This window comes from Harpia harpyja, chromosome Z (assembly GCF_026419915.1).
Source record: "Harpia harpyja isolate bHarHar1 chromosome Z, bHarHar1 primary haplotype, whole genome shotgun sequence".
NCBI classification, from domain to species: Eukaryota; Metazoa; Chordata; class Aves; order Accipitriformes; family Accipitridae; genus Harpia; species Harpia harpyja.
This window is the reverse complement of record NC_068969.1, coordinates 102,819,633-102,843,968: the sequence shown is the minus strand read 5'-3', so window position 1 is coordinate 102,843,968 and position 24,336 is coordinate 102,819,633. Positions and strand designations below refer to the sequence as shown.

General features: G+C 49.2%; 1 protein-coding gene across 2 annotated transcripts; it reads right to left on the bottom strand.

Annotated features, from left to right (window-relative positions):
- Positions 1-1,759: 1,759 nt before the first annotated feature.
- GDNF (glial cell derived neurotrophic factor) lies at positions 1,760-21,585 on the bottom strand. Of its 2 annotated transcripts, none has more exons than XM_052778639.1 (3): positions 21,468-21,585; positions 19,968-20,165; positions 1,760-4,572 (listed from the first exon to the last, which is right to left on the bottom strand). In XM_052778639.1, exons 2-3 carry the CDS (start codon positions 20,137-20,139, stop codon positions 4,088-4,090), a joined length of 657 nt encoding a protein of 218 aa, XP_052634599.1. In that variant the 5' UTR covers positions 20,140-20,165; positions 21,468-21,585; the 3' UTR covers positions 1,760-4,087. The 2 variants fall into 2 exon arrangements, with proteins under 2 accessions (XP_052634599.1, XP_052634600.1); XM_052778640.1 differs by having other exon boundaries at positions 20,067-20,165.
- Between the last annotated feature and the right edge of the window lie 2,751 nt (positions 21,586-24,336).

Genomic DNA, 24,336 nt, shown 5'->3' with positions numbered 1-24,336 from the left:
CTAACTGATGCAACAAAACCCAATGCAGAATTAAAAAAAAAAAAATCCATATCAAGATGTTGAGTAATAAAACTTAACGTCCTCCTTATTTTAGTATTGTGTAAGTGTAAATAATTATTTAGTTTGGTGCATCCTTTCCCTTGTAAATATTTTATCTAACTTGAGACACATCTTCTCCTTCCAGAAGGGACCCATGGTAGTGCTGGCCCTGCTAATCAAGCAGCAACATAATGTCTGTCCCAACACTGGCACTATCTAGTGACAAATGAAATTTTAAGTCCTTTTTAAAATCTTCTACACAACCTGCCAGCTGAAGGTTTCAAGCTGCTTTAATGCATGCAGAATGCCAGGGAGATACTGCAAGCCTTACTTTAACCAGAAAATGAGGCTGAAGGTGCCAGCCTAGCAGTGGTGAGCCTGGGGTTGCAATGGCAAAGCCCCATGTGCTCGCTCCAATATTATCCTCACCAGGAAGGTCGGGGAAGGAGCGTGAAACAGCTCCATGCAAGCAAATCTGCTCCTGCCATGTATTATGTAGCCCACTCAAAGCCTTTGATAAGGCCAAGCAAGACTTCAGTGTTGCCCTTGTGCTTCCCCATCCACATAAGAGGAGACAGAAGGTGTGGGCTATAAGGTCAGAGATTAATCTTCAGAGTACCTCATCATTGTATTTTATGTAGACACTCCCTCCAGCTCTTGGAAAAGTGCATGATCTCCCCTGAACGTGCAGCTGCAGGTCATTTTCATGCGAAACATTTAATGTGTGCCGTATCCAACCAGACTGCAATCAGCAGCCTTTGTGCATGGTGGCTGGGCTTCTGCTGCAAGGAGCGGAGGCAGTGGCATGTGAGGAAGAATGCCTTCAATACCATGTGCTTCAAAAGCAGTGCTTGGGAGCTTTGCTTTGCGTTCCAGTGGCTGGGCCAGAGCTGCGTGCATGGCCTCACTCAGCACAAATGAAACCATGTCATCCATATGCTGTACATTAAGAGTGTTTGATCTCCTGCTCACTGCTCAGATGCTCCCTCTTCCTCTCTGTAGCAGCTTCGAGGAGTACAGAGGCTGGTGTCAAAACCTGTAAGTCTGCATGTGTTTATCATCAGCTCTGTGATGGGAACTGCAGCACTTAACACAAAACAGTTGAGAACACGTTGCTGGCCACAGCCACAAAACCTGCCCTCATCTTTTCCGTGATGGTGGTAGAAAAGAAAATTCCTCAAGTTGTGTTTTCCCATTTAAAGACAAAGGGAAAAGGACTGCCAAAGTGGATGGAATTAAGTCCAACTGATGTAATGCCCAGGTTAGGAAAGCAAAATGCAAATCTCCGAGTGCAGGAATTGTGGCTGTGCCTAGCCAAGGCCACCACAGAGCCACTGCAGCCCCACATGGGCAAGGGACAGCTTGGGTAAGACCAGGCTTCAAGCCTGCCACTGGGTTGATTACTGTGTCACTGCTTACCATGCATTTTCAAGTCATTTATTGCAGTGGCCCATTAATGTTACGTTCTGCTAAGAAGCTACAGACATCTCTGATCCACATTAAAGATGCTGGTGAGATAGGAAGGGAAAGCTCCACTTTGTAGAGGACTTGCTGGCCCTTCAGCATTGCCCCATGGGATTGGGAACCAGGCAATACTGTAACTTGGAAGTGGTACAATGCGGAAGAAGCACAAGCAACAACCAGGTAACAATAGAAATGAGTTTTATTTTGTAAAAAGTTATAAAATGAATATTGTACAAAAATAAAGTCTGTAGAGAACTTTGGTTGATTAACAAACACAAATGACTGAGACATAAATCGCAGGTGAAGTAAAAAACTCCAGAAAAGCACACTCCTGTCTTCAGTAAGGTCTAAAAAACAGAAAAAAAAAATCACAAACTTTACCCTTTTGTATTTTGAACATAGTGATTTGCTTTGGTTGCAGCCTCTTCAAGCTGCACAGAAAATGCTTTGGGGCAAGTTTTCAGCAACCGGGGCAAGGGAAAGCGCACCTCCAAGTGCTGCCGCTGGTCAACCGCCCAGCAGTGCAGCTGACCCTCAGCTTAGCAGGCTTTTATTGCCCAAATCATGCCGATGCTGGTGGTGGTATCAGCTGTACCAGCCCTGCCCAGCATGGAGGGTAAGTTATCCCCATGGCAGTGCGAGAATGGACTCCGTGGGTGGGCTCTGGGGCTGCCCTCTGTCCACCCAGGAAAGCAGTGGAGGTCAGGGCTGAATTACATTTCATACACCTGGTATATCTTTCTATGCCTGTTCTGGACTTTTTTGACCTGTAGACCCTTCTTCTGTGGTGCCCCAAGGGGCCCAGGGCAAAATGAGTATGGAAAGCTGTTGCATGCATGAGATAAAAGGTCAGACCATCATTTTTTGGTTTTCAGTAGGGATTATTTTCTTCCTGTTGTTTTTATGGGAGTTGATGCTTCACGGGTTGTCAGGTATGTCTAGTGACCTGCACTGCTGCTCCTTTGGGAAAAAAAGTCTCCAGAAAAAGAGCTTGCATTAGCGGTCAGTTATGAATGCCTTTGCTGTACAACCTCTCTCATCCTAAGGAAACTGACTGTTCTGCTGTGTGGGTATGATCCTGTAACGTTTCAGCAAATTATACAAAACACTTTGGTTATTTAACACAATTGTTTACCTGCAGGCTATATTAAATCCAGGGCTAACTAGTAAGAGGGATTTAACCTCTTCTATATGGAAATAAGGAAGGAAAAGCTTAAATAAATATAACAAGAAATTATAAGGCTAAATGTGATTATTTTCCATCTGTCAATAGTTATATGAGGTCAGTTGGCAAAAAGTGTGAGAAAAAAACGTGGCTACATTTAAATACGACTAGAATTAGTTTTCCTAACAAATCGCTAATGTTGAGCCAAGTCCTGTGACCCTCACTTGTCCAGAGCCATTGCTGCTCCTGCGCATGTATGGCTGCAGTAATTTTCAAAAGTATTAGTGAACAGGAGGAAGGGCTGCAGGCTTTGGCACTACATTTTGTGCATATAATCAGGATTTTGTTTAAAAGAAAAAAAGGTAAAGTAAGTGATTTTTTGCATTCAAGTTAACACTTTCAATCAAAAGCATGGACTGTTGTTCCCAACTCCATTGTCTCTCTGTATCTTCCAAGCACCTTCTACTTTGGCACCTTTGAAAAGAAACTTTAATAAATAAGGAAAGGAGACTCATTAGTGAACTGTAATAAATAACAATAACTTAATCTTAATAAATATCTTCTGTATATTTATGACTCTGAATGGATGCATTGCATCAAGTAGTCTCTGCTCACTCACAATGACCAAATAGAAATGTAGTTACGCAAGTGATATTAGTCCTTTGTAAACCAAAAGAAACACATTTTTGTGTAGGCCGGGCTTGTTATTTCTCTCACCATACTAGGAAGAAGTGCTTAAAAACACAACGTTTTCAAAGGTAGCAGAAGAATGAAATCCTACACTCGTTCTGAAGAAACACAAGATGGAAATAACCAAACTTAACCAGTAAGTGGAACTGTTTTGCTTCATATCGATACTGGCCCTAAAGAACTTGAGAACTGGGAATTTTGATATTTGCCCGATATCATCTTACTTACGAGGTTAATCTTATTACAGCTTAGAAGTTGTCCTAAGTGCTTAGGAACCACCCTTCAATGAGCAGCAGCACAATGTGTCTTTCAGTAAAGCTGAGGGCACAGGGGATGACTAAGGTACTCCTAAGCTAGTCCACAGCTAAGCTTCCTGGCACGGATGGTGTAACTACAACACAGTGTGTTATGGCAGGGTTGCGTTTTTAAGCACATTCCTCATGGATCCGAGTCTCACTGATGGTGGACTGTGTCAAACGGGAAAGAGAGCCTGCACGCCATCCAGCCATCGGCATCTCCACCTGAGCTTTTATTTACTTTCCTGTAGAATGTCAAAAGCCTCCATCCTCCTATGCCGTCTCACGCCCTCCCCAGGCTCTCATGACCCCTCATTCTGCATTCTTGGTCCTCTTTTCTCCATTCTGAGCAGACGCTTCCCCAGAAACCTTGGTCCCACTCTTTGCATCATAGCAGGAATGCAAAACTGGCACCGCTGCTGGCATGCAGCCATCAGACGCATCCACACCTTTTTGCGGAATGTTTTTTCAGTATGTGGTAAACCAGGTTATCGTCCAAAAAGGACAGGTCATCATCAAAGGCTGTGGGTCTGCAACAAGCTTGCTTCACTTTGTCAGTGACTAGTTTTTTCTTTCTGGTTAAGTTTTTTAAAATTTTGTCATAGGTGGTCTCAGCTGCATCACAAGATCCACTGCAATACCGGAAAATTAGCTCTTCTTTGGTTTCGTATCCCAGATCCAAGTCAGTCACGTTTAAATGTATTTCTGTTAAGACGCATCCTCGATTTTTGCCCTTTTGATTCCTCCTTCCCTTTTTGCTGGAATTCTCTACGTTTGCGGCTGCATTTTGCCGGTTTCTCTCCCGCCTAGAAAAAATCGGAGTCTGTTTATCTGGCGACCTCCTCAGTCTTTTAATGGTGGCTTGAATAAAGTCCACTACCTCATCAAACTGATCCGGATAATCCTCTGGCATATTAGCTGTTTGGAAAAGAGAGAAAAGGCTTTGTCACATGTCAGTTGTCATTAAGTTTATCCATTCGTGGCTCAAGAACGTTAGACACATGCAAGCTGCTCTGCCCATCACTTCACAGTGCGTACCCAGGACCCTCAGAAATCAGGGAGAATTTGGAATAGTTTAGATCATAATGGAAACTCATTTGGGCAAAAACAAATGAGATATGTATGTATCTCTGTAGGTGTCTGCTGATGCTTGGTAGCACTTCAGCACATCTTTCAATACTGAATGAGCCCTGTCACAATCGAGGGAAGGAAAAGCATGTCATGATACAAATATTAGTCAATGGGTGGATGAAGCTACTGTAGAGAGGTTTTACAGGCTCTTCCCAGCAAAGCAGCAAAAGGACGAGGGTTCTTTAAAGCAATTTTGTGGTTATAATTTTTAATGGTTGTCTTTTCACACCAGCAGCAGTTAGTATTGCCAAAGCCACCTACCAATAAGGTTTTTGGGCAGGACAGAAAAGGGAATTTCCTGGGTACCAGGCTGAGCTATTCTTGGCTGAATGCCTGCTTTTTTACTGCGTCTAGGGGATAATTATTATAAGAGCTTTTGAAAAATTTCTCATTGAAGTATTTTGTATCACAAGATGCTGATTAGACTGAGTAGAAATAGGTCAGAATAGAAGTTTTATGTTAATTTTCAAGGGAAATGTTATTAATGCATTTGTTTTTTATGAAGTTAACACAAGCTATTTCATTTTTTGCTTGATATATACTCTACCAGTGATAAATTATTCAAGTAAATTAAATGTTAAAGTCAATGAAATGTTTAGATGCTAACAGAACGAACCTCTTCAAGGAGGGTGAAATTGAATGTGTTCTGAAATGTTCTCAGATTTCAGCTTTTCAGCATGATTTGGAAAAAAATTTTATTCTGAAACCTTTAAACTTCCCATAGACTAAATCCCTCAGTGTGATCTGCTTTAGTGAATACAGTGATTTAACGGAGGGTCAGGCTGTCAGGAGCCATGTGTAGGTGCTCTTATGTTGTATTATTAATGATTGTCACTTAAGCACATAAACTACATTGCAGTATTGAGATTTTTTTTTTTTCTCATTCATTGTGCCAAAAATCAAGGCTTGAGGACTCACTTCCTTTGCAGTAAGACCTAAGAGTATGCTTCTTTCTGTACTTAACTCCTAAGTGCCCACTCACATAACAGACCAGTGTCACGCACACAGCCCTGCATGTATGGGAGCTCCACCTTCAGAAGGATCCCCACAAATATCCCAAGAACTGCAAACACTGGGAAAGGTGATACCCAACGCAGTGCACCTGGCCAGGGGTTGGTACCTCCACTAAGCCAGGAAGGCTTTCACCCGGTCAGGTGCTGAGACAGGAACAGCTCCTTAGGCAAAGGCTCAGCCCCACGTTTCCCTAATGAGCACTGTAACGGACAGGAGCCCTGATGGGAGACCAGGCAGCACATGCACCCAGCCCATACACAGTGGAATGGGCTCTGTTAACACGAGAGAGGAAGACATGAGGTTGCCTCCCATTGCCTAGTGAATGCGTACCTTCATATCCTCAACAGAAGCACCAAATACAGAGGACATGGGGGCAGCAGTAGTGCAAAAACCTGCTGAAACACAGTGCATCTGCATGTAAGGAGGAACATGGACCCCTCTCCGAAGCAGCCACATCCTAGAGGCCCCCCTCCATGACAAAACAGTGATGGATCAGAAGTAGACAATCTTTCATGGATGGCTCCAGCAAAATAGTACAGACTGGTAAAAGACTAATGAAGGCAAGCAATCTTGTACCTTCACATAATAAGGGTAGCACATGGGAAGTGGGATCCTATAAACTGTAGAGTTTGGGACTGGGAAAAGTGAATTACACTTTGTTTTACAGATATCCATGCTAATGGCAACAATCTCGCAGACCAGTGACTGTCAAAAGACATGAAGGAGGGATGGCTGATATCTATACAGCTATATGGGACCTGAACAAGGCAGGGCCCTGCACCAAGCCCCATATTCCTGCGGCAGCAACGGTAAGCGCACCCTTTTTACACTCCTCTGTCATTACCTCTGTAGCAGGTACCAAAATACCTACTGGAGGGGTGTAGCTTGGATAGATGTGTCCATTGGATGCGCCACCCACCTCTGCTGCAGGACAGGCTGGTCTGGCTACACCATATGAATACTGCTCTACTGAGCAAGGTCCAGGTCAAGGCGATGGGTGGGCTACATTCCTTAAAAGCAAGAAGGGGTAGACACCTTGCTAGACTCAGTCAAGCAAGATGACCCACGTGGAGCTGGCATAGCCCCCATTGCTGAAGTACAAGCTTGGCCCCGACACAGATACAGGCTATGTTGGCTATGGAGAGTGAAATACAACCATCAGGGAAGCCTACTAGGGTTTAACAAAATTCATGCAATGGTCAACCATCAGGAAGGGGACAGGAGGTTGTTACAAGGAAACCCAACCTATACGTGGAGATTCTTGTCTGCAACCTTCAGCCTCATACTTATCCTAAGCCTGGTATGCTGCCAGTGTGGTGAGGGGAGTAAGTGTCCCCCACCTAAGAAGGGAGAAACAAAACTGTGGATTACCTGAAGAGATAACAACCCAACTAGGCACATCATTTTTAAACTTGCAATTCAGGTGCAAAAATACCACCTACCCCTGCGACAGTACTATATGCAGGAGTCTACTTTGGTTAAATATTATTCACATAGTTACAGGGTTCAGGCACTGTCCTGCCCAAGCGAGTCCAAGTGTGCCCTGGAGGGTAGATGAGGAGGAGGAAAGTCCCATGCTGTGGACTGTGTCCCTGCTCAGAGCCCACGCTGACATCTACGCAGGTTCATGCATGATCACCACCCCAACTGCACCAAGGGATCTAATGTTGCTGAGAGCCTTCTGCACTGCAAGTGGCCTATGATATTCAAGGTGGAGGAAACATATCACAGAAGAGAAGAGCCCTATGCAATGCTGCTAACGCAGGCATGGGGTGTCAACACTGCAGAAGGTGGAAGCAGTAGGGCAAAAAGTAGATCAAGTAACCAAGCCAACAGCATATCCAACTAGAGGAGCACTACCTACACACATGGACTTGCTGCAACCAGAAAATGGGGTAATTGGCAGCACAACTGATCCTGCTAATCTCACTGGGGCTCTAACACAAACCATGCAAGAAGCACTCCAAGCTGTAACCTGGGATGAGGTGTGCATGGCTGATATATCTAATAGAGCTGGGGACCCCTGTTCAGCTCATCCACTATTGCAACATCAGGCCACTTGGGAGACTCACTGGGAGGGATGCCAGCACTATGAGTAAGACGAACGCCAATTTTCTGTCTCCAGGGTCAACTTCCCCTTCAGCCCACGGGATTGGAAAATATCCCAAGCAGATTTCCAAATCTGTCAAGAGGACTCCTGCAGTGACCCCCAGTATTTAGAGATTACACCACTGGAGAAGACACAAGGCACGTGGGTGATATTAGGGAACCAGTGGGAACAGTGGGCACAGAGGCCTCCTCAAGAAAATGTGCTGGACCTATTGACCCTGGTCAGTGTCTGCTCACCTACAACCACACATGCTGTTATACGTTAACACAATGGCAGCTGTTGTTACTGGGCTACTCAGTGAGTACTTGCAAGTTGCTGTAAGCAACAACACCCTCTGCGTGTGGGGCCCCAAACTAGTCATGATCAAGGCAACAATACCCTCTTTGGCAGCTTCCAACTGGACTGCCAATGTACTCCAAGTTTGCTTCCATAATTTAGCACTGTTCAAGGAACACCTCCAATCCCCACAGTCAGCTCGCAGGGGTTTTAAGGAAACCTTAACAGCCAAGAGTGAAGTGAGAGTTGACTTAGTAGCCTATGCCAAGGTGCCAGTCATGACCCAGTAGGGATATTCAGCTGTCCAATAAGTATGGGTGCGAAGCCTGAGAGCCTGAAACAAAATGCTGTAAAAAAACTGAAGCATGACTCTGGGCACCCAAGTGGAAATGCCAGCATTAATACCAGGCATGATGGGTTGAAACAAGGCACTAGAGGTAAGTGCTAAAGAAGCTACCATCATACACGAGTAAGCAATAACCACTGACCAAGGACTAAAGATGGTAAAAGGCTAATGGACAGAAGGGAAGGTGGAGAAGACTGACAGCAGGACCACCCCATCCTGACAGGCACTTGGTAGATGTGCTCCAGGGATGCCGAGGCCTTGCTGCACCACAGCCACAACATGCCGAGCACTTGTTTGGTGTCTGCACTGTGGTAACTGCTGCTGGTGGTGGAGGGCGTGCTGAGCCAATCTGCATGGCCAGGGAACACCACCAGACTCATATGGGCTGCCTTGGCATCAAGTGCTGGTCTGCAACCTGAATAAAGCCACTCGATTGAGGGGCACTTAGTTACCCCTCTGTCTCCAACACTGTTTAGAAAATGTTTGTAGTCTCAGAACGAAGGCCAACAGCCCAGCAGCTTTGCTTCTCTAACACTGCATGGACTGTGCTGACTTGACTGTGCAGCAGGCAGAGCGTTCTGTGGGTATTTCACACCCCTGGGAGAAGCACATATTATTATCCCTTCCCATAACATACACAGTTTGCATGTGTGTATATGTGTGTTGTATTTACACATACACACATACAAATATATCTAATTATACACACACTTTTTTTTTTCAAAACAAACTAGTTTACTGACAACACTTGCCTTCTGGTGGAAAAGCTGAGAGAACAAACACGACAGATGCCTGTCACACTGTACAAAGTGCCAGCAGAAAATGCTCAGATACTACACCAATAAAAGCAGTAAAGATCTCTGAGCAGGAGTCCCTGGTACCAAGCTCCAGAGTGTGAAGGAATTACAATTTAAAAATCCAGAGCCACCTAGGATAGGACAGGACAGGATGGGAGTAGCCCACAACAGCATGTACTCAATATAGGTTAGCAAAGGTTGGCTCACACATGTGATGCACCTCAAAGCAGGTATTTCCCAAGGGAAAGGACCATATGTTCTAGAAATATAAAATCCTCCCTCAGGAAACATGGGGCCTCTTCGTGTCTTGTTCCCAGCATGGGAAAAAGGCTCACAGACCCCACTGGGGCAGTGTGATGGGCTGAGCCCCACCACTTAGACTATGGTGCCATGAATACTTACAAGGCTGGTGCAAAGTCATGAGGTTTCTGAAAGCTGTTTCCTGACCGACCAAGTCACTGGGGAAATCCCTCGAAGGTGGTCTGCGTGGGCACGTGCAAGCGTTCTTGCACTGCCTTTGCCCAGCACCCCACCGGCAGGAGCGTGGGGCAGGCAGCGGTGCCTGCGGGAGCTGTGGCCAGCACGTGTGTCCTGCTCCCGCTCATCTCGCTCTCCTGCAGCTCCCTTCCATGGTCCCTCTTTCAGTGCCATGCCAAGGACCTGACCACCCAGGCAAGAACAGGCAGAGCCTTTTCCTCTGGTGGCAACCAGAGCATGAGTCTGCTCTCTAGTGCTGGAGTATCAAGAATGGGGGGTATGGATGGCAGCCAACGTGCTAGTCTGCCTCTGGGTACCTTTTCTGTCTCCCATGTCCAGCTGAACCAGGGCTCTTGATCTGCCAGAGATTTCTCACATAACCAGAAAATTAATAAAAAAGCAAAAAAGGAAAGAATGAAACATCACAGCACTGGTGCACATGGGAACCTCGAAGAGTGACCAGGCTGGCGGCAGAGCTGATGAACACCAAATGTCCAGAACTCCAGGAGTCAAACAAAAAAAGAAGAAATGAGACTCATTTAAAATACTAATTAAAAGACCAAGAATATTTGCATCTTCTGCTTGCAGTCTGCAAGGTTTGCTTGCTTTCTGAACCTTTAGGGCACACTCAGATCATAGTTTTGACCTCTTGGGTTAGGAACATACCTCTTGAATGCAAACTTAAATTCTTGCCTCACTGCTCTGCTCTCTGGAACCTGAAGCTTTGACCTGCCCGTCCCCAAGCACAGTGCCTGTCCCCTGGGTACTGCAAGAGCTGGCAGCATGTATGGGCACAGAATCCTGCAGCCAAACACCTGTGGTGCTCCCCACCGGCCTCTGCAGAAAGCCACCCTGGGGCTCTGCTTTGGGCACACAGGGAAACATGCCTTCCTCTGGGCATCTTCCCTGCTGCAAACCCCCCAGGGTCTGCCTTTGCATTTCCAATTAATTAGAGACACCACGTGTCAGCACGACTGGGGTCTGATGCCTGTGCTTTTTAGAAGAATAAATTATACAGTGTTCAGATAGACTTCTACATAAAATAGATCTAAATGAGTATCCAAACCAAACTCGTCACATTCAAGAAAACAGTCTCCATTAAGGAAAAATGGACAATTTATTTCTGTCTGTTCAAATGTGATCACAATTACATTTTGTAAAACTATTCCTTTGATTTTACTAGCAACAGATTTATTTTAAAGCCAAATATTCCCCCGCAGTGGCAGTAACCCAGCATGGTAGAGCAAGAAACCCTCCGTTTGTACCTGACCACAAATTGATTTCAGTGGGAACAGATGGATCTTCAGCTTTTAAGCAAAAAAAAACAGTTACTCATTTTGGTGATTATGGATTTAAAAGGCTAACTACAGTCTCTTCTCACCATACTGTCTATTATGGTTTACAAGAAAAGCTCGAATTATATTAATTGCAAAATAATAATTTATATAAGTGGGTTTTCCTTTTTTTTTTAATCTCATAAAACTTGATGTTTTGCGTTATTTGAAACTGTTTGTACTTTATAGAATAGTTTTCCTTACTGATCTCAGTAAAATGTAATCACATCACTGCAGTGTCATTTGGCACTTTGCATATCCTGCACTAAAGTGATGTAATAGAAGTCACATAAGGTATACTAAAAATGATAAAATTAGATTTTTGTTTTACACTGTAGCTTTTATGCATGCATGTGTGGCAGTGTATAGCTACTACATCAAAATGCCAGGCCAAACATTTAATAAAATTACCAGGATATTTCACTTAGGCACAGCTGTCTTTCAATTAGAGGAGTTCAAACAGCAGCATTCAGACTCTAGTTTAAAGTACAATTTCAAAGTTCAAGGGGGTTAATCCAGCTCATTATAATGGTAAGCATTATTTAGAAAATTCAGATCTAGACCTGTGTTAGGATCAAACAGCCCTTTTTCAAAAACAGTTCTGGTACTTTAATCTGCGCCCTTCATTGGGAAATATTTTAACTTCCTTTCTTTCCTGGTTATTTTTTAAGTTTCCTCCAAAGTTATACTCACAAAGACGTTTCTTCTTACATTATCTGATAGTGGGAAATAGACAATTAATGTGCCTCTAACAGTGACTGCAATGAATCATCCTCATTTTTTCTTGCTTATGAAGATTACTCTGGTATACCATTTATTCATTAATTATTTTTGTATTTAGCTTGCTTTGCAGTAGTGTTTTCAGGTAGTTATTATAGTGGACATGCCCTGTCTGAACACAGAATCCCACCATCTCACACCACAAAAACGTGCTTTAGCAGACCCTTGGAGTAACCCGTTTGTGGAAGCGCGACCTTAGTGAGGTTAAAATTACTAATGTGATGATCATTCTGCTTTGCAAAGTAAAAAAGCATCAACTGTGGTGGGGATAAACAATTTATTTTATTGAAAATGAAATATTTTTCATGAAAAACAAAGCCTGTCATGCAGGCATCAAAGGCAGGTGTTAAAAATAGTTATGCTGAAAGGTTCTCAGGATTTAAACAATTAAAATACCACCTCTCTGAGGCATGACTTTGCTTTCGCGCCTTGCAAGAATATCCGTGGGGCTAAGAGTGAAATGGAAACCAGTCGGTTGTGTCCATTAGGAAACAGAGCACCAAACACACCAAGGTCAGCTCATCTTTAAATGTTTAATACTCCTTGCCTCACCAGCTCCCAGGACATGCTGTGTCCTCCCCTCTGACTCAGACAGCCCTTAGAAACGGAGCCTCTCACCGGTGTCACTTGTCTCTCATCAAGGAAAAGTGCTAAGTAACCTGGAGGATGACTCTGGGGCCACTCACACCAGTAAGGTACGGTAAGGCAGCACTGGAAAAAGGCACAGGGTTAACCTTCCTGGTGTGCTTGCTCCTGATGGAGCAGCCAAGATTTGTGTTTGTAGCTCACTAGCTAACCCTGCCACTTCCCATGTGTTGGTCATAATGGCAAATCTGCAGAGTACTTGGTATTTTTGCACTGCCACGCTTGGCAGCGCCTCCCCTTGCATCCTGTGCCTGCTTTCGCGCAGGTATGAAATGCTGGTTCCCACCACGAGAAGAAAGGGGAGAAACAACAGGACCATCATCATTGCTGCCAGCTGGGGGAATTCCCCGAGAGCAAGGGGAAACAGCAAGGTCAGATGAACTGGGTGAAGAAAAGGAAGCTGTCTGGCGAGCTGACCTGTCCACAAGAGTTTCTTGTTCTTCATCCACTCCAGGTGGGGTCATTCACAAGATCCTGCCCGACTCTGGGGACAGTTCTTGAGGTTTTGTGACAGCTCCTGAAGCAGCTGCCAGGAGCCTGACTGCACTAGGGCCTTATTGTACGAGGCTGTGCAGGTACTCGAGCACCCATGAAGCAGTCTCTGCATCTCAAGAAGTTATGGCATAAAAAGTGTAAAAGGGGAAACAGGAAAAAGTGGCAGTGCCCTGCCTGAAGCCAGTGATGGAGCAGGAGCCAAACCGGGGCAAGGCACATACCTGCCTATTGTCTCCTTACTAAGGCCTTGTGCCCCTCCAAATCCATACCATGCTGAGTAAATACTCAGCTTCCCAGTAAAACCTGGGTTTACACTTAAAATTTGGTTCTGTCCCAACCCTGCGAGAACCTCAGATGAGTACATATGAGTGGGACATGGAATCTGTGACCTCTATTAGCAAGAACGCATGCAGCCAGCTAACAGGCACGGCGCTGAGACTTTAATGGAGGAAATACTGTTGGTAATAAAAAGAAATTCTCTTTAGCATCCCTGGTGCAGAAGTGATCCAGCCCAGCCCTCGCATGACATCACTAAAAACCCACATCGGTCACCCAGCCCCACTTTAGTGCCAGCTCTCTGAATGGGAACAGCATTCCTAAATAAATAACAGCAGCTGTTCCCGGGCTGCCTGTGCTCTTACACTGCATCTCCTGTTGGGTATTAGGGGTGTTCCCAAGGAACAAGCACAGGCAGCAAAGCAGCGGGAAAGGACCCTATCCCAGTCTCTTCCCTGGGGACAGTAAAGCAGAGCCGTCTGGGCAAAACCATGTCTGATGCCCCTCTTGCGGCAATCTCTGCTACAATCAGATTTTGATCTGACCTATAAACAATATGTGTTCTTCCATTGCTGCCTTTCACTACCTGCATTTCCCTGTGTTTACAATAGGAACAATACAAAAAGTTTTAATATTTCAGTTTCGAAAATGTTATTATTATAATAATCAGTCCCTGGCTCTAGGGCACGTGCTACGTGCTCCGCTGCAGAAGGTCTCCTGTTGGGATGTGGGGACCATGGCCTGCCAGACAGTGCTGGCGTGTGCTCAGAAGAGCAAGTGCCTTCTCAGCCGCTATGCTGGATCCACACCTCCCCATCAGAAATTTCCTGAGTAATAGCTGGTTTTGCCAAAGAAATCTTACACGCTTGGGATGGGTGCAGAGGTAGTCCAGATGTTTGTGTGTAGCTTGTTAGTTAAAGGGGATACAACCAGCTTGCCTCTAAAAACGTGGCCACCTGAGAAGATTTGGCATACTGCTGTAACACTGCCTGGCCCCAACACAGGAAAACGAGTACTTTGATTTCAGTGTTTGCTTCTTTTGAAGCTTATTCGTGTTCAATAATCATTAAAGCATTTGTACAAGTCCCACTGACTTCAGAGAAATGTACCTGCGGGTTTCAGTTTAAGTGCTGTGCCAATACATACACCCTAAATATCTGCTAAACCATACAATGTGGCTTTATTCCTTGAAAAGAATGCTGATATTTGAAATGCCTCACGTAATTAATTTGCTATCTTTGATCTTAAAAACACACATACTTTAACGTATATTTTGTGTCTTAACGCTTTGTTTGTACCTGTCTCAAACCTTTTTGATTCTATTTTCTTTCTTCTTCTTTGTAAGCAGGACTGGATTTCCAAGAATCATTGAAATCTTTCCTTTGGTTCCCCTTACCAAATATCACTTAATCAGAGACTACAGCGGGTTTTATCAAAAATGACTATTCTGCAGTGTCAACCACTCTACCAGCACTAATGTGGCAGTGGCCTATTTAGATGTCTGATGGTCCTGAACATGGTTATGCTGCAATATTTAGTATTCCTCATTTATTGCTTGCCATTAACTTATTACCTCAGAAGTATGAGAATCCACAACAAGTGTAGTTATGTGGGGTCTTGCCTGTGTACTGCAAGTCTTAAGTTGCAATTGCTTAGCTGATAGTGTGCGGGGAGGATGAAGACTGGATATTTGCACTAGATGTCCATCCCTATCATCTGCAGTTTTGGGGGATGGGACTCAATGATCCCAATGGCTTCTCTCAGCCTCTGTAACTTTAAATATTTTAAACCTCCTTTACGCAGTCCTAATCAGGAACAGTATAATTTATAAAGACATTACAACCTTTCAATCCGATGATCCTCTTCTAGTGGACAAATCATGCCTCCCCCATCAATTCATCGATAGTCACTACGCAGCTGAATTCTTCAGCCTTTCAAGAAGGGTTTTGCAGCCTGTCATCTGCAGACTCTGAACACGGGGATTTCTAAAATATATTGAAGAGGCCTATGAAAGGTAACCGAGAAAAGCATGTTCAGGTATGTTATCTAACAACCCATACCTGCGAAACATCTAAAAGGATCCACGCTTCCACTGGGAAGTTTTTGAGGTCCCTAAACTGAAAAGCAGCAAAGACATAAAACTTTAAACAAAGTATAACTCTTAAAATGAGAATAAAAACATATTCTCTTGCACTTGCACCGTTTCCTCCTTAAGTCCCAGAACACCCTTCACAGGAGTATATTCAATATTTACACCTGAGACTGCAGAGAAGCCAGCTTCTAGGCCTACATGCATCTGGATTTAACCAGGTGTGCCCTGTTCTTTTTTTTTCTAGAATTTTGCCCATGAATGGGCCAGCCTGAATGCTTGAGATTTCTAGATGCCTACATAACCTGGACGTGCCTATGCAAACAAACTTTACTATATATATGCTGGCCCAAGGACACAGGCACACTCTGTCTGACACTGGCTGGGTGCACCGGCTGTACCAGATACACACAGATCTAATGACACAGTGTGGCACCTGCTTGGTGTGGCAGATACCCCGCCGATGCATTGGATTTACTGCACATGGGCAGGTTACCTCTGTAGCTTCTGGGCATCTTAAACTAAAGCGCACCTGCACACTGTAGGTGTGTTGAGCAGGAAAGCCTGGACAGAAACATGAGAGTTCTGGTTTGGAACACTGAATGTGCCTAATAAATATTGTAGGGAAGGAAATGCATTCAGCTGGAAGTATAATTTAATACTGGTTTTGCCTTAAAGTGCCCTACAGTATCACTGTTTATTCTAGACACTTTCCATATTAGTTGGTAATGTTGCCAGCTAAATGATTAACATTAAATACCCCTTAGCAGAGGTATGAAGAATTTTTAACAGAGGTATAATGTACACATACCATGGTGCATTATAGCATAACAAACACACCAAAGGAGCTCCAACAACAAATGACCATCCAGTGGCCTTAGAGTAACTCAGATGTTATAATGCAAAAACCCACCTTTTTCCTCCCATTAGGAGGGAAAAGTCCATGGTGAGATTTTTCATTTAATTCTACATGCTTACCACTAGTTCTTACTAAAGATGCTCACTTGATTAAGAGACTATATATCATACCCTGGATCTCAGGATACTCCAGTCCTCACATACACGTTGATTATAGCCATACAGCAGCAAGCAGCTACAAAATGTACTCGCTGGGAACTGCATGTAAGTCAAACCAAGTGTTTGGCTCCCTCTGCGCTGTCACGCTTCTGAAGCTGCTGACTTAGTATTCAGTTTATAATAATTTGGTTTATCTTTGCTCTGTCTGCACTTGCTATTTAAGCTGTGTTCTTCCCCCAGCAGACTGTAGCATGAGGGAAACAAAGAAAGGGTTTTCTAACCTCACAAGCTCTACAGCTGCTCTTTGTGTGAAATAAGCTACCCCATGAACATTGACACCTAAACCACCTACGAACACTGGATTCATCTCAAATGCACTGCATTTATGGAGGCTACTCTCACTCCAGCCTCCAGTCCACTAAAAAATGCAGAAGACTGCAATTGCCAACACCCTCTGCCATCTCTAATTACTGCCCTGAACAGCAAAGGTCAGCACATTACACCTGATCAGCACAGGAGGTTAGGACCTTGCCTGTAGGCTGGAATGAAGGAAGGGTTCGAGCCAATCTGAAAGGGATGGGGTAACATCAGGTGACCTCAGAGCACTGCAGGGAAAGCAATCCCACCAAATGTGAAGACAAAAAGGTGTCAAGGGCCTGGGAAAACGGATCTGTGCTTCAGCAATGTGTTTGGCCTGCCCTTAGGAGCAGGACTTGATCTCTAACCCCTACTAACCCCTGCTGCAAGTGGTATACAGGTGACCTGACCTCTCTGGAGTTAAGAGCAATGCACACAGAGTGTGGCTACTACTCCCCACCCAGCCTGCATAGGGATTGCTTTGGGGGACAGCAGTGCACCCTGCTTTGAATGCACACAGCACCCAGTCCTGCTCAGCACCCACACACTGCCCTATGCAGATGAGCCAACTTGGGTAATGACAACACTCCCACTGCTTTGTGAGCTGCCTCTTGCAAAGGCCCTCAGCGAAGCTGCTGACCAACAGCATCCACAGAGATATTAATACAGGGCAGGTCCACCAGCAGATGAGCCAGGGACCTGCAAGCACGCCTGCATGCTCGTGGCACACTGCCCTCTGCTTGTAAGAGAAACCTCGAAGAGGACAGGGAAGTCAAGATGGTGTAGACATGACTCCTCTTCTGTACATTGTTATATGTCTTCCATGTGTTGAAGGGTGCATGCCACCAAATGGTAAGCAGAGAGAAACAAATATGTCAAAGACACTGATGGTGGTGACTCGAACAAAGTGCTGGTGCAGTGGGAAGGCAGTGATGTGCCCAGATAGGATCAGCCTCATGGGCTCTGTTGTTTGCAGACTGCTCTGCAGGCACCACACACTTTCAAATCAACTAAAAATGGCATAAAAGTGGATCGAAGTATTTCACTGCTCTCTTACAGCCACCTTTCTGCAGGTCTCCTCTGACTCATCCGACTTGGCAATGTAGCAGAGAGGAGTTTCTGACTTTTGGCCATGGGTGCTGCATAAACTGCTGCCATGCAAAGACCACAGGAACTCCCTGGGGTTTCCCCAATTTTCCTTGTGAAGAACAGCACTGCTTACTTTCCCCTTACAGCCAGGCCTGTCTATTTGTGATCTGCAGGGTTAAGAGATTGAGACCAAACTATCAGCCCTTTCTCAAATGACTATCCTGGGCAATAACCTGCGACCCAGCTCTGCCTGGCAAAGCCTACGTCTGTACCCTGGAAACACACATTTCTGGAAGAGGCTGTCTATTCATACTACCACCGCTCAGTTAAAACACAGGTCGTCTTTCTTCCCACTTCTTGTTTACCCAATCCACAGGCAAAAAAGATGCAACAATGAGAAGTTTTGGACAGTAGGAACAGACAAGACTGCTACTGCTACCTGTGCCCTTGAGCTGCTATGGTGAAACCAGGTCACCAGGAACCATATTCTCAGAAGTAAGTTTCAAGATAAAAGCAGGCATCATACTAATACTATCACCCTGGAAAGATGGAGCATTAATGTTCTCCCACTCTGCAGCTTCTGCCAGACCTACAAACTGACTGGTGCTGCTCCCCCTCCCGCAATGCTCTTCTTGCCACCAGTGGTGCAGCAAGCTTGTGCAGAGGGGACCAGCACAGTGGCCTGAAAAGCTGATCACTGCCTTTTGTAGGACAGTACCTATCCCACCATGCAGGTCGCTGTGGACAAGGTCACCGTGACGGCCCCCCAGCCCTGGCAGGCTGGAGCCCTGTGAGGAAGCACTTTTGGCCAACCTCCCTGCCTGGAGGGGCTGAAAACATGTCAGGGGCTGCTGGTCTGTGAGCAGCAGGAGCCCGGGCTGGGACGGGTGGAGGCAGCAGCCTAGGCAAGATTCCAGCAGGGGGGAAACACAAGCAAGGAAAGGAAAGAGAGAAGACTAAATGAGGAAGGACAGAGGTGTGGGTGCAGAAGAGGAGATGGGTGTTGGGGAAGGAATGAAGGAGTCACAGCACAGGATTCCCCACTTGGTGCCTCCACGCTGCGTTAGCCTGGCTGCTCCCGGAGAGACCATAGCGGGACTGCCCGTGGCTGGAGCTGCGGCAGGCGCAGAGAAAGGACATGCCTCCAGCTAAGGCGATAAAAACGAATCCCAATTACTGGATACTTTCTGCATCCTGCAACGAGCTAAACAGAGAGGGCTGAGCAAAGGCAAAGGCAGCAACCTCCAAGCTGCGTCTGTGCCTTTGCTAAGTGAACATCTCCACAATTCATGTGAGTATTTTGCCACTTCTTACTGAGTCATATTAATTCTCACTTTAAAAAGCCACCAGAGTTAGTGTAACGCTCACATACCACTGTGAAAATCCTGTATCTGCTATTGTAGGAGACCTATTATTAGCGAGGCATTATTATTATCTGTCATTTGGACTGTAAGCTGCCTTACTGTGAGCTGGTTCATGTGGATTGCTCTGCACCAAGCTCCTAACCCTGCCACCGCTACTATTCTGTAAATTTCCATGCAGACACATTAATTTCAGGATCAGGATCCAAGGAGGATTTAATGGAACTCAGCAGTGCTCTAGGATGTGTACAGTGCCTCCCACCATGGAGTCCAATCTCCATCAGGACTTGCGCCCACTACAGGCAGTGAATAATTGCATTGGCAGGTCTGAGCAGGGAAAGGTTGAAGCGGTGGGGAAGGTGTTTAAGTGCCTGCGCTGTGAGGTGTATGCACCTGATCCTGCTCCCGGCTCCTCTGCATACAACTACCTTTCCCATCTCTCCAGGTTTTTCAACCAAAGGGATCTTAGGACTGCCAGGAAAGTAGGACTGGAGGTGGGGTGGAAGGGGGAGCATTGCCACCACAATTGCCAACCCCAAGCTTTGGAGGATGACTTGGTTTGGAGCTGCTGGAGCCAGACCAGAGCCGGTGACCCTGCCTGGGGGAGAAGTGGGGGCAGAAAGTGTGGGGGGGGTCCTTTCCTCACCCAGATGCCTGAGCGAAGGGAAGCGGGTTTAGCAAGACAGACAGCAGTGGCTACAAAGGGGAATGTTTCTTACAGTCACTGTGCACAGCATAGGGAGGCAGCAGGCTGATGGGGGAGAGATCGTCTTCAGGCCCCTCTACCACTGAAGGGGGCCCCTTGAGAGGCGTCTTACCGGTGGGCAGGGGCGAGGTGGAGACCGTGTTGAGTAGCACCACACAGACAGCCACAACATCCCATAACTTCATCTTAGATCTCCTTCCAACACGGGCCCCTGGCAGAGAGGAGAGGCAGGGTTAGCCCCCAGCTGCTGCGCTCCCCCAGTTCTGCCCCCTCCCTGCCAGCCCAGAGACAAAGCTGAGCAGCCTCGCACCCCAGATCAGGCCTGGTCCACGCTGGCCAGGCCCGGGGACAGAGCAGGAGGAAAAAACCTGTGCCCAGCTCAGCCTCCCACCCCTATTGCCTCCCAGAGCGAGGGAGGTAGGCTCTCCCCAGCGAGAGGTGTGGGAGCAGGAGGCACAGGATGGCTTCCAGCCCCTCTGTGCCCAGGCAAGCTGCTTTGGGGGATATGGGCAGGCAGGTCCCAGAAGCCTGCGGGTGGGGGTGTTACCGTGTCCCTGTGCTGGCAGGCAGGTCACCTTGTGCTTGTCCTCCTCCAGCACCCGGGCAGCACCACGGCACCTGTCCCCGGGCTGGGCCAGGGCAGACCAGGCTGATCCGGGGTATGGGGATGTGCAGATTTGTTGTGCTACAGGCAAACCTTCCCTTTCCCTCTCTCCTCCTTCCCCTCTCCCTTTTCCTTTCCCTTTCTTTTTTTTTCCTCTTTCCCCTTTCCCATCCCCTTCCCAGTCCTCTTTCTCTTTCCTTTTCCTCTTTTTCATTTTTCTCTCCTTTTCTCTTTCCTTCCCTCTTCACTTGCCACCTTTCCTTTCTCCATCCTCGTCCTGTTTCCCTTCCTTTCCCCTTTCCCTTTCTTCTTTCCTTTTCCCCTTCTCTTCCCGTTTCCCTTTCCCCTTGTTTCAGTATGTCCTTTTCCCTTCCCTTTTCCCTTTCCCCTTTCCTCTGTGTTTCCATCTCCCTTTCATCTTCCTCTCCTTCTCGTTTCCCTCTCCTTCGCTTCGTTTCCCTCTCCTCGTTTCCTCCTCCTCTACACTTCTTTCTTTCCCTGTTCCTCTTTCTTTTCCCTGCTCCTTCCCCTTCCCTTCTCCCTTTCTCTTTTTCTTCTCTCCTCCTCGCTCCCCGGTCGCCCCGCCCGCACTCAGCCACGGCACGCACCCGATGCCTGCCGCCCGGGGATGGCGGCCGCCCCCAGCCCGGTTCCGTTCGGCCCGGACGGCGGCACAGGGCAGCGTCCGGCCCGGCGGGGGGGCAGCCCCGCCGGGGGGCACCCGCGGCGGCCCCAGCTCCCGCGGCGGGGCTCGGCTGCCGCCCGCTGCGCGCCTTCCCCGTCGGCCGCTGCCTTCGCACCTCGCCGGGTCCGGGGGCGGGGGGGCGGCGGGTCGGCCCTGTGCCCCCGGGAAGGGCGCCCGCCCCGGCCCGCCCGCCCGCCCCGCCGCGGCCCCCGCTTCGCCCTCACCTCTGAGCTGGTCTCGTCGGACCCGAGATGGACATTAACGCCGGGAAGCCGAGTGGCCGGACGGGCGATGCATGTGGGCCAGGTCGGGAGCTGACCGCCGGGACCCTCTTTGCGCGGGGGGGCAGGGGGAGGAGACGTGTGGAGGTGTGGGGGGGCAAGGTCGCAAGTCTGGATGGAGGCAGAGGGGAGCCGCCAGCACAAGCCCCGGCGGCCTCCCCCGCCGCCGCCGCCGCCGCCGCAGGTGCTGTGTCCGCGGCAGGAGCGGTGCCGCGGGGGTCTCTGCCCGCTCCGGCCCCGGAGCCGCGCTCAGCAGCGGCGGGAGCGGCCCGAGCCGCGGGGAGCGCCGCCTGGCAGCGGGAGCTGGCTCTGGGTGCTGCTCTTGGGACCCTGCCTGGAAATCTGAGAAAGACACTCCATCAACAACTGCGGGGAGTCAGATGAAGACATCAGGGCTCCTGTAACGCCAGCTGGTCCAGCACCGCGGGGAGCCGCGCACCGCTCGGACACGCACGCAACGGCGGGAAGGAAAAAAAAAAACCAAACCAACCCAAACCAAAAAACCCCACCAAAAAACCTCACCCCAGCGGAGGAGGGGAGGGAAAAAAATAACTAAAAAAAAAAAAAAAAAATCAAACCTCCCCCCTCAGCCTGCTGGGAGAATCAGAGGCCGGCGCTGGGATTTGTAGAGCCGGTAGCAGCAGCAGCAGCAGCAGCGAGGCTTCCTCCTCCAGATCGGGGGTCCCGTCGCGGCGAAAGCTTAGATCCAAGCGGGGAGCGCGGCAGGAGGCCGGGCCGGTGCCGGGGAGCACCCGCTCCGGCTGCCCCGGCTGGGCCTGGGCGCTCCCGGCTGCCCGGGCGCCGGCGGGGCTGGGCGGGCGGGGGCGCGGGGCTGGGCGAGGCGCGGGGGGCGCCGCACCCGCGGGCGGAGGGGAGCGCGGAGCCGGACGCGCGGACGCGGGGGCTTTGCCAGGGCGACTCGGCGCCGCAGATGGATTTATAGGGCCCTTTGGCAGTGACGCGCCCTCCGCTGATTCGCTTTCAGACCCAAACACACGCTGGCCCCCCGCACCGGACCCCGCGGAGCCTCCAAATATCTCCCGGCTGAAGTCACCGGCCCGACATACCGTGGGCTGCGCGGCCGCCGGCGCAGCCCCGCGGCACCCGCTGGCCCCGCGGCGGCGGTGGCGGCGGCGGCGGGGCCGGGCCGGGCCGGGGTAACCCAACACCGCGTCGCCGTCCGTCCCCCCCGCACCCCAGTGCCGCTCCTCCGCGCTCCCGCCGCTGCGGACGGGCGGACGGACGGACCGACGGGCGGCGGCGGGCAGGCCGCCCCCTCCTCGCCCCTCGCCGGCCGCAGGTGCCGCCGGCGCGGGTCGTCCCCCGGCAGCCGCGCTGCGCTGCGGAGCCCCTGGGCGCAGGGCGGCCCCTGCGCGGCGGGCGGCGGTTGGTCTCGCCGGAGGCCGCTGCAAAGTCGCTGTAAACAGTCTCGGCTTTCAGCCCTCCGCCGTGTATTTATGACTCACCCAGTTGTCCGGAGGTATGAGGTCCTCATGTCGCCGGTGCTATGAAATTAACGCGGCGCAGCCCGGGCGGGCGGCGGGGGAGCGCGCAAGGCTTGTGCGGCAGCCGAGGGACCGGTGGCTCCGTCCGCCCTGCGCTGCTGGCTTTTTAAAAATTTATTTTTCGCTTTCGGGTATTTGTTTTGGAGGGGAGGCGCTGGGCTATGGGATGGAGCCGCGAAACCCGCAGGAGACCGGAGCTTTGCTCCCGGAGCGCGCCGCGCCGGTACAGCGCCGAGCACCGGAGCTGCGGGGACGGAGGGACCCGCGCTGGGCACGGCCGGGCCGGGCCGGGCCGGGCCGGGCCGGCGGCAGAGCTGCCCCGAGGGTTGTAACCTGGCTGCGGGTTTGTTTCCATATTCCCCCGCCCCGGGTGTGTGTATGTGTGTGGTTATGGTCGTGCATTCACGTGTGTGGTTACGGTTGTGGATTCACACGGGTGCGCACCGGCTTGTCCCTCTCTCCCGGGCGAGCAATCCGCGGGCAGCCCCGCCGGTGACTGCTGGCCGGTCCCGGTCCCGACTCCCCCGCGGGCGCGGCTGCCTGCTGCGGCGGGGGCGGCCACGGCTGCTGCCGGGGTGTCCGGCGGTGCGGAGAAGGGGGGGGAGCCGCGCCGAGGTTCGTCCTGCCCGGGCACCGTGGGCTGCCTTTCCCCGACGCTGCCCCCACTGGGCCACCTTGTCTGCTGTATGCCCCTTCCACTTTCCCTGTCCCTTCCCCTTCCCTTTCCCTTTCCCTTTTCCCCTTCCCCTCTCCCTTTCCCTTCCCCTCCCCTCTGCCCCATTCCCCTGTGTATGTCCCAGCCAGCCCTAGCCCCACAGGGAGAGGATGCAGGAGGCAGGTGGGACCGGCTCTAGCTGCCTGTCCCGGGCTTTCTGCAAAGTCCTAGCTGCACCCCTTGCACCCTCTCTGCACCCCTTGGCTAGAAAGTAGGATGAGAACCTCAAGCACGGACCCCAGAGCCAGGCATGTGCACGCCAACAACGCTTGTTTGCTCTTCTTCATCAGTGTGAAGCATGCAGAATCCTCCAAGCACCCAGTTCTGGAGGAGATCTCAGGCCAGGGACTGTAGGTCTGTAGAGAGGGTCATGGTCACCTCACTGGGTGAAATGGGAGTGAGATGCAATCCCTGTGCCCTCCACAGTCTGAGAAGTAAAGGTTTTTAAGTTGTGTTTGTTGGAAATTTGGAGGGTTCTGCTAACATCATCTGGATGGGCTGCCAGGACAAATTTTTCTGCAGGAGGCATCTTCTAAATTTCCATCAGATGACAAGACAGAGAGATGAACACGAACCTCCTCACGAAGCCCAT

Bases quoted from the DNA above. Each gene is read 5' to 3' on its own strand.
- GDNF (XM_052778639.1), bottom strand. From the start codon at position 20,139: ATGAAGTTATGGGATGTTGTGGCTGTCTGTGTGGTGCTACTCAACACG. The intron at 4,573-19,967 runs GTAAGAAACATT...TTTTCCAAACAG, and splicing joins CTATGCTGTGCACAGTGACT to CTAATATGCCAGAGGATTAT.